General features: G+C 41.1%; 1 protein-coding gene across 1 annotated transcript; it reads right to left on the bottom strand.

Annotated features, from left to right (window-relative positions):
- Window positions 1-8,628: 8,628 nt before the first annotated feature.
- LOC115468198 (olfactory receptor 56A1-like) lies at window positions 8,629-9,597 on the bottom strand. Its single transcript, XM_030199735.1, has one exon. It carries the CDS (start codon window positions 9,595-9,597, stop codon window positions 8,629-8,631), a length of 969 nt encoding a protein of 322 aa, XP_030055595.1.
- Window positions 9,598-10,393: the final 796 nt, after the last annotated feature.

The following is a 10,393-nucleotide window of genomic DNA, read 5'->3' on the forward strand; positions in this document are numbered from 1 at the left end:
CAATAGACATAGAAGAAAATAAAACAGAGAGAAGAAAATAAGATGATACCTTTTTTATTGGACTAACTTAATACATTTCTTGATTAGCTTTCGAAGGTAACTCTTCTTCAGATCAGAAGGGCTACCTTCGAAAGCTAATCAAAAAATGTATTGGTAGTCCAATAAAAAAGGTATCATCTTATTTTCTTCTCTCTGTTTTATTTTCTTCTATGTCTATTGATTACCTTTTAAAGTAGACTAACACGGCTACCACATCTCTCTACTCAAGATTAATCTAAGAAAGCGAGATGTGTGAAACCATATTTTGCAACGCTCTTTGGAAAAAGCACATTACAGACAGTCCCACTGAAAGTTCTGGTGTTAAGATATATTAATCTAAAGTATTGATAGCTAGAGAAAAAAAATTGTACATTGGGTTTACAAACAACTGGTTTATTACGCTCAAAAGCTATGAAAGTTACGTGGCAACAAGGGCTAGCGATGTATATTGTGTGGCAGAAAGGGGAGTGGAATATGGACATCATAAAAAATGAATATATATAGTGTAAATTCTCAATACATCATGCTAACAACTTTACTTATTGAAAAGTAGATCTACCAAATGTCAAGAAACATGCAAATATTAAAGCAGATTGTGAAAACCACGTCCTTTACATCCCGAACACCTTCTACAAAAGTAATAATTACAAATATTAAAAATCAATATAAAAAGTAGGAAAGTATTCAAGTGGAAGTAATAAAACACAAAATCATTTTCGGTGCAAAGAGAAATGTAAAACTGAATTTCAGTTTAACACGCATCACTGACAACAAAATGTTCATTTTTAATTTAATTTGATTATTTATTCATTTATAAACAAATTATCAAGACAACTCTTGAAGACAGAAATACAGGCAATAATTGAACACAGGAAAGAAATATCATATAATAATAAATCCCTTCTAAGAGAAGTGGGGAGGGAGAGATGAGTGGGGGAATAGAAGGTTAATGTGGGAGGGGAGAAATTGTAAAAACTGTATGGTGACATTAGTTAATATGATGACCTATTGGTATGTGTTAAAATAATAATAATAATAAATCCCTTCTTAGACCACAAAAAAGGAGTTGGAGGAGGAGAAAATCAAAATATAGGAGATTAAACAAAAGGTAACAATTACTTTAACACAAGAATTAGCAGGTACTACCTCAAGGTCATATACTAATACACAGCCATAGTTGTTATACACACTATAAATTCTGTCGCAAAAGTGAAGGCATAAATGTTCCAAAGTGTAAATGTAATTTTAAAAAAAACTATCTTCATGAAAAAGTGGGGAAAAAATATTAATGTATAGTGAAGAACTGCATAAAACATATTCAAAGCAAAAAAACTGCCCAGTGGTAGAAAAAAAAATCTATCCAGTCCTTTAAAAAATGGCAGGTAAAATGTCATTGCACAACTGCAAAAAGGTAACTACTTGTGAAGAGTCTCACTATTACTACTATTAGCATTTATATAGCGCTACCAGACACACGCAAGGCTGAACAATTGACCTAGAGAGACAGTCCCTGCTCAAAGAGCTTACAATCTAGGTAAAACAGACAGACAAGACATTACGGGCAAGGGAATTACAGGGTAAAGAGGAACAGGGAGGAGGACAATGGGTAGTGACTAGGAGCCAAAGGCAGCAGTGAAAAGGTGAGCCCTTACGCCAAGCCCCCTCCCTGCCCATCTTCAAGTCTTTGCTTAAAGCCCACCTCTTCAATGCTGTGTTCGGCACCTAACCCTTACCGTTCAGTGAATCCAGACTGCCCCAATTTGACTGCCCCTATCGGACCGACCGTTCACTTGTCTATTAGATTGTAAGCTCTTTGAGCAGGGACTGTCTCTCTTTGTTAAATTGTACAGCGCTGCGTAACCCTAGTAGCGCTCTAGAAATGTTAAGTAGTAGTAGTAGTAGATTTAAAAACAGGTAGAAATGGAGCTAGACGTATGGGCTTGGGAAGGCGGTTCCAGGCATAAGGTGCAGAAAGATAAAAGGAGCGAAGTCTGGAGTTAGCGGTGGAGGAGAAGGGGGACGACGAGAGACTTGCTCAGAGAGCGGAGTTCACGGGGAGGAATGTAGGGAGAAATGAGAGAGGAGAGGTAATGAGGGGTCATAGAGTGGATGCATTTAAAGGTCATAGATAATGGTAAAGAAACCAAACCCATTCATAGAAGCCTTTCCAAAAGGAATGCAAATGCATGTCACTGACGTCACATTGACGCATCACTGTTCTTAAATACTTTCGACAAATTAAAGAGTTCATCATTGCATATGCTCCTCAATTTGCAATGTCCTTTGTCCAGGTCAAATTAGTGAAGCACACGTATGGTGCATGTTATCGCAGATAAACAGCGTGAATCAATCAAAAGTAACTGCTGGTAGAGAAGTAAATAGACCAAACCCTGTAGAAAAAAATTATGCATAATGGCCTGTGTTATTGTGTGAACCAGATAACGCAATCACTGATCACAAAAGTAAAGATTACGTTAGAATGAAAAGAGACTATTCTGTTGTAATAATGAAATGCAGGTTTATCTTTAGTGCAAAGAAAAACACAATATGGGCATAAGGTAAATGGCTAAAAGTTCACAAGCCCTTCTGACACATCCAACATAAATTGCAAATTCTGGAGAATTGGGCTGCTACTTAGAAAGGTGGGTAACAACATTCCAGGGAGCCAAAACAGTACAACGGAATCAGCTAAAACAAGTTTAAGCTATAGCCAACGAGGTGGAGATTTGGGTTATGACAAAGAAAGCCAATTCCGCACCCTGGTGTAATATAAAAGCTTTGTGATATAAGAATAAATTTGGAAAGTTTACCCCCTCCCAGCATTTGGCTAATGATATTCCTGTAGGTTTATTGACCCATAAAAATTTAACAAGGGAACGCTCTAGACATGCATAGAAAACTATGGGGAATAAGAGGGGGAATATACTTAATATATAGGTAATTTTGGCTATCACCATCTTTTGATGGTATCCAACCTGCCCCAGCAACATACCTTCAACAGGGACCATGAGTACGAAGCATATCATCCAGAATGCTGCAACACGCCTGATTATGGGCGTATCGAAATCCGCTCCTATTACAGCAATTCTAAAACAGCTACATTGGCTGGAGGTACGTTTTCAAAGCACTTAGACTTACAGAGTTCCATAGTACATATCTGCTGATGAATCAGTGTTGAAATTCTGCAGGAGCCCTGACGTTCAAGGCAATCAATGGACTGGACAGCTCACCCAGGAAGGAATCCTATCGGAAAACTGGGTCCCAACACTCTGCTATATATTATTATTGAACTGAAGTTAATTAACTCTTAATTCTTTGTCAGGTGTAGCAGTCTGACAACTAACTAACCGAAATCCCAGGCCTTACAGTAAAATTACCTTGATGTTTATAGATTGTTTCTTTTCCTTGTAAAATTGGCTTATTGCCTCGTTACTCCTATTTTTAAGTTAAACCCCCGGTATCTTTCAGTAAAGTTATGATTGTGAATTGTATACCTGCCTTTCTGATTAATTTTTCTATGAAACTGAGCAGCCTGCTTTCTCTTTTGCTCCAGTGGATCAGTGATCCAGAACTCTGTTTTCCCAGGTAACAGAAGAAGTGTCCTTGACTATTCACACCCCTTCTATTGAGCCTACGACGAACAGACGGATGCGGAAATGTTAAAGGAAATCAGGGACGCAAACAAACTGGGCAACACAATAATAATGGGGGATTTCAATTACCCGCATATAGACTGGGTTAATGTAACATCTGTACACGCAAGGGACATAAGATTTCTTGATGAAATCAAGGACAGCTTCATGGAACAGCTAGTTCAGGAGCCGACAAGAGAAGGAAAAATACTAGACTTAGTCCTTAGTGGTGCTCATGATCTAGTGCAGGGGGTAACGGTACGAGGGCCGCTTGACAACAGTGATCATAATATGATCGGTTTTGATATTGGCATTGAAGGAAGTGAAACTAGGAAATCAAGTACGCTAGCGTTTAACTATAGAAAAGGTGATTACGACAAAATGAGAAAAATGGTGAAAAAAAGACTGAAAGGAGCAGCTCGCAGAGTAAAAAACTTGCGTCAGGCGTGGATGCTGTTTAAAAACACCATCCTGGAGGTTCAGGACAAATATATTCCACGTATTAGAAAAAAGGGAAAAAAGACTAAACGTCAGCCGGCGTGGCTAAACAGTAAGATAAAGGAAGTCATTAGAGCCAAAAAACAATCCTTCAGAAAGTGGAGAAGAGAACCAACTGAAAGTAACAGGATAGATCATAAGGAATGCCAAGCCAAATGCAAAGCGGAGATAAGGAGGGCAAAAAAGGACTTTGAGAAGAAATTAGCGTTGGAAGCAAAAATACATAGTAAACATTTTTTTAGATACATTAAAAGCAGGAAACCGGCCAAAGAGTCGGTTGGGCCACTGGACGAAAATGGTGTTAAAGGGGCGATCAGGGAGGACAAAGCCGTAGCGGAGAAATTAAATGAATTCTTTGCTTCGGTCTTCACCGAGGAGGATTTGGGGGGGACACCGGTGCCGGAAAGAATATTTGAAGCGGGGGAGTCGGAGAAACTAAACGAATTCTCTGTAACCTTGGAGGATGTAATGGGTCAGTTCAGCAAGCTGAAGAGTAGTAAATCACCGGGACCTGATGGTATTCATCCCAGAGTATTAATAGAACTAAAAAATGAACTTGCGGAGCTACTGTTAGAAATATGCAATCTGTCCCTAAAATCGAGTGTAGTACCGGAAGACTGGAGGGTAGCCAATGTTACTCTCCGATTTTTAAGAAGGGTTCCAGAGGAGATCCGGGAAATTATAGACCGGTGAGTCTGACGTCGGTGCCGGGCAAGATGGTGGAGGCTATTATTAAGAATAAAATTGCAGAGCATATACAAAAACATGGACTGATGAGACAAAGTCAGCACGGATTTAGTGAAGGGAAGTCTTGCCTCACCAATCTAATGCATTTTTTTGAGGGGGTAAGCAAACATGTGGACAATGGGGAGCCGGTTGATATTGTATATTCTGGATTTTCAGAAGGCGTTTGACAAAGTGCCGCACGAAAGACTCCTGAAGAAATTGCAGAGTCATGGAATCGGAGGTAGGGTATTATTATGGATTAAGAACTGGTTGAAAGATAGGAAGCAGAGAGTAGGATTGCGTGGCCAGTATTCTCAGTGGAGGAGGGTAGTTAGTGGGGTCCCGCAGGGGTCTGTGCTGGGTCCGTTACTTTTTAATGTATTTATAAATGACCTAGAGATGGGAATAACTAGTGAGGTAATTAAATTCGCCGATGACACAAAATTATTCAGGGTCGTCAAGTCGCAGGAGGAATGTGAACGATTACAGGAGGACCTTGCGAGACTGGGAGATTGGGCGTGCAAGTGGCAGATGAAGTTCAATGTTGACAAGTGCAAAGTGATGCATGTGGGTAAGAGGAACCCGAATTATAGCTACGTCTTGCAAGGTTCCGCGTTAGGAGTTACGGATCAAGAAAGGGATCTGGGTGTCGTCGTCGATGATACGCTGAAACCTTCTGCTCAGTGTGCTGCTGCGGCTAGGAAAGCGAATAGAATGTTGGGTGTTATTATGAAGGGTATGGAGTCCAGGTGTGCGGATGTTATAATGCCGTTGTATCGCTCCATGGTGCGACCGCACCTGGAGTATTGTGTTCAGTACTGGTCTCCGTATCTCAAAAAAGATATAGTAGAATTGGAAAAGGTACAGCGAAGGGCGACGAAAATGATAGTGGGGATGGGACGACTTTCCTATGAAGAGAGGCTGAGAAGGCTAGGGCTTTTTAGCTTGGAGAAGAGACGGCTGAGGGGAGATATGATAGAAGTGTATAAAATAATGAGTGGAATGGATCGGGTGGATGTGAAGCGACTGTTCACGCTATCCAAAAATACTAGGACTAGAGGGCATGAGTTGAAGCTACAGTGTGGTAAATTTAAAACGAATCGGAGAAAATTTTTCTTCACCCAACGTGTAATTAGACTCTGGAATTCGTTGCCGGAGAACGTGGTACGGGCGGTTAGCTTGACGGAGTTTAAAAAGGGGTTAGATAGATTCCTAAAGGACAAGTCCATAGACCGCTATTAAATGGACTTGGAAAAATTCCGCATTTTTAGGTATAACTTGTCTGGAATGTTTTTACGTTTGGGGAGCGTGCCAGGTGCCCTTGACCTGGATTGGCCACTGTCGGTGACAGGATGCTGGGCTAGATGGACCTTTGGTCTTTCCCAGTATGGCACTACTTATGTACTTATGTACTTATGAGGTGGGAAAATGTGGGATACAAATGCAATAAATAAATAAATTAATATCTGAAGGCATCTTCTGGCCTATCCCAGGGGGTTACAGAAACTAGAATCCATCCAGAACTAAGGGTTTAGATGTGTTCAGAAGTATAGTTAGAAACACTCGATGTGCTTGGCTCTTTCTGCTTATGTTCATTACGTATATGCAGGGCTTTTTCTGAGGGGGTACTCGGCGGGGTACTGAGTATCGGCAACGTTTCCATTGTCTGCTAAAATTGACCCATGATCCCCAACTTTTAATGAAAGAGCCCAGGCCCTACATACCAGTCCTGCCTTGTCATAGATTCTGTGACTGGTTGCAGGGGGCCTGGCTATCGTGGGGTTGGTCCCACAGTGATCATCCCACCCCTGAAGGGTGGTCTGGCATTTGAGTACCGGCACCTTTTTTGCTAGAAAAAATGCACTTCGTATATAGCTGATACTTTGAACATTTTCGGTGCCCATCTATGAACCTTGATGTAGGTTGGATTCTGTTTCTTATTTTTTAAATCTGCTTTCTTTTGTATGTTTTATGAATTTTTATGTGTGTATATTGTACCGTGCCTTGGATAAAAGTGGGTTATAAATAACCAAAACTAAATCTACTGTTTATTGTTATCATTTTTCTTACTGGTTCTAGTAAAGGCAACCCAAACTGCTAGATTACCAGCTGCCCTACATAATGTAAAGGCTTAAAATATGATTGACTCCCCCTTCCCTACTGTTTTTACATTTCCATGGAGGGGTACTTATTAAGGCAAGTTACAGCAAAAATGTGCATTATTAGCACCCCTTAATGTGTGTTAACTGACTATTTAGGAGAATCCGCCAAGGGCGGAGAACTCAAACATCCCCCGGGAAAATAAAGAGATAAGACAAAAAAAAGTGGGCGTTTGACCACGGATGCCAAAGACTGGAAAGACGTGTACTTAAGATCAAAAGTTTATTGAGTGAAAAGACTCGACACAAACGTTGTGTTTTGGCCGCTAGGCCTGCATCAGGAGTGTACAATAAAAATATACATTCATAATGAAAAAAATATACTACAACAAGTGAATTCAATTAAAAACACATAAAATCATCAAATATATATTAAAAATAAAAGAATGATAACATCATACTCAAATACATAAAGACGATGTACAGCACTATGCAGGTCCCTGGAGCTGTTTTTAGTGGGTACTGCAGTGCACTTCAGGCAGGCTGACCCAGGCCCATCCCCCACTACCTGTTACACTTGTGGTGGTAAATGCGAGCCCTTCAAAACCCACCACAAACCCATTGTACCCACGTCTAGGTGCCCCGCTTCACCCATAAGGGCTATGGTAATGGTGCACAGTTGTGGGTAGTGGGTTTTGGGGGGGGGGGGTTGAGGGGCTCAGCACACAAGGTACGAGAGCTATGTACTTGGGAGCTTTTTCTGAAGTCCACTGCAGTGTCCGCTAGGGTGCCCGGTTGCTGTCCTGGCATTTGAGGGGGACCAGTGCACTACGAATGCTGGCTCCTCCCACGACCAAATGCATTGGATTTGGCCGGGTATGAGAAGGCCACCATTAGTTTCCATTATTGCCGGAAACCGATGGCGGCCATCTCTAATGCCGGCCCAAATGTTGAGATTTGGCCGGCCCCGACCGTATTATCAAAATGACAGATGGCCAGCCATCTTGTTTCGATAATGCAGTTGGGTACGCCGCTTTACGGGGCCGGCCATATAGATGGCCAGCCCCGTTCGATTATGCCCCTCCACGTTACTATGTTATATGTAAACCACTTTGATTGTAACCACAGGAAGGTGGTATATGAAATCCCATCCCTCCCTTCCCCTGAAGACCCCCTTCCCTTCTCTATTTCACCTGCAATGATCCTACATAGTTTATATGTAACGTCCAGAGGAACGGTTGGCAGCATCTCATTCCATCAACACTGTAGCACATCAGTAGCCCACTCCATAACCTGGTGGACAGAGATTTCAGGAAGGGAGTCCATAGTTGAATAAAGTGATCTATCTTTTTATGTCCACACCCAAGAATAGACAAACATCCCTTCCGAAGTATTTCATTTCATTTTAAGAAGAAGAAGAAACAAAATATGGAGAGTTCTTGAAATTTAATTTCCGACTATAGCATGCTCCTAAAGAGCTTTAGTTTCATGACACAGCAAGTCCATAAGAAGATTTTCCAGTACTTTGGAAAGATCCGGAGCTTCTGACTCTTGTTTGTTCCATTCAACGGAAAAGGAGCAGCAAAAATTGGACATTTGTTATCATGAAGCTCATCTCTTTGCAGCAGATTTCCTCACGTCTCACTTGACAATCTTCTGCTTTTCACGAACACCTTCTGAATGCCATGTTTAATCTCTTTGGTCCTCACACCATAGACGATGGGGTTCAGAGATGGAGGGACAATGAGATGTAAAACATTTGCCATGTTCGGGATATCCGACGGGATTTTGTGTGCATTTTTGTGGGTAATGACCAAAACCACAAGGACTGTGTAAAAGAACAGAATGAGAGTGAGGTGGGAAGAGCAGGTACTTAAGGCTTTCATTGCTGCCCCTTCAGCCTGCAGTTTCAGCACAGCCCGGAAGATGAAACAATATGAGATGATGATCAACGCAAGGTCGCCACTTAGAAAAGACCAGGCCACTGTCAGCTGGTAAGCACTGCTTATGGTAAAATCTTCACAGGCCAGGGATACCACTGCTAGGTTGGCACAGAAACTGTATTTGATGGTATTTCTGGAGCAGTAATGTAGCCTGGCAGCAAGAAAAGGCAGTGGTAGAACCAACACTGTGTTTCTGATCAGGATAAAAGCCGTAGCCTTTACTACAAAGCTATTGGTAATTATGTACAAATATCGTAAGGGGTTGCAGATTGCAACATAGCGATCATAAGCCATGACAAGAAAGACCCCAGACTCCACGCCAAGAAGACAATGAATAAAGTATATCTGAGTGAAACAAGCTGAGGAGCTGATGGTCTTTGCACCAAACCAGAGGATCCCCAGCAGTTTGGGGGTAACTGAGTTGCACAGACCTAAATCCACCAGTGCCAGCATGGCCAGAAAATAGTACATGGGCTCGTGGAGGTTTGGATCAGCGTAGAACGTGATCAGTAGAGTGATGTTGGCCATGAGAGCTATGAAGAAGAGAAGAGCCAGGGGGATGGAGAGCCAGTGTTGCCAGCTTTGGATCCCAGGGAAACCCACGAGGATGAACTCAGACACCTCTGTGCTGCCGCTGCTGCTGGTATTGGAAAAGAACATGGCCAAGGGTCACTGTGGATACAAGTTTGAGAAGAGAGACTCAATAATATTTGTTGCTTAAAAGATATCCATATAAGTTACTCAGAAATGTTTAAACATGTTTTCATCCACAACTGTTCATTGAAGTAGGACAGCTGACTATGCAGTCTAGTGGACAAGTTATCATAAAAGGAAAAATATGGACAGCTACATATGTTGTCCTACTTAAATGGACGAACTTATTAGAAAGCAATTGACCGTCACCGCTTTCTGGTTGACTTTGCCTCTAAAATGCTCCCAATTACTCCTATCTGTATAATTTACGGACAGACCTCAAGGATGACCAGCCAAATATTAGGTATTGACTGGCTCCAATTTAAAAAAAAACAACAGCAATAAAACATTTATGGTGTTAACTCTATAATTAACCACATAAATCATTTCTTACACATATTGCACAGTAGGGTATAAAATGCCTTTCAATGACCTTCAAAGTGGTTCAAAATACACAAGTGTAACAAAGAGAGGGAACTAAGCACAAACAAAGTCCAAGCAAAAAAAACAGCACAAAGGGCCTTTAAAAACAAAAGGGACACAAAACTTATATTGAAAAACATTTTAATGATCAAATTTGATTGAAGAAAGACCCGACATGGGCCGTGTTTCGGTGCTACCGCACCTGCGTCAGGGGTCTACATAGAACACAATATAATAAACATTAAAAATTAGAAATTAATGGTTAAAAAATTAAAAATGATAACATAATCAACTTGGTATATGTAAAAAAATGTGACTAGAAAGGAACCAAAAACATTTC

The sequence above is a fragment of the Microcaecilia unicolor genome, chromosome 4 (genome assembly GCF_901765095.1).
Source record: "Microcaecilia unicolor chromosome 4, aMicUni1.1, whole genome shotgun sequence".
Classification (NCBI taxonomy): domain Eukaryota; kingdom Metazoa; phylum Chordata; class Amphibia; order Gymnophiona; family Siphonopidae; genus Microcaecilia; species Microcaecilia unicolor.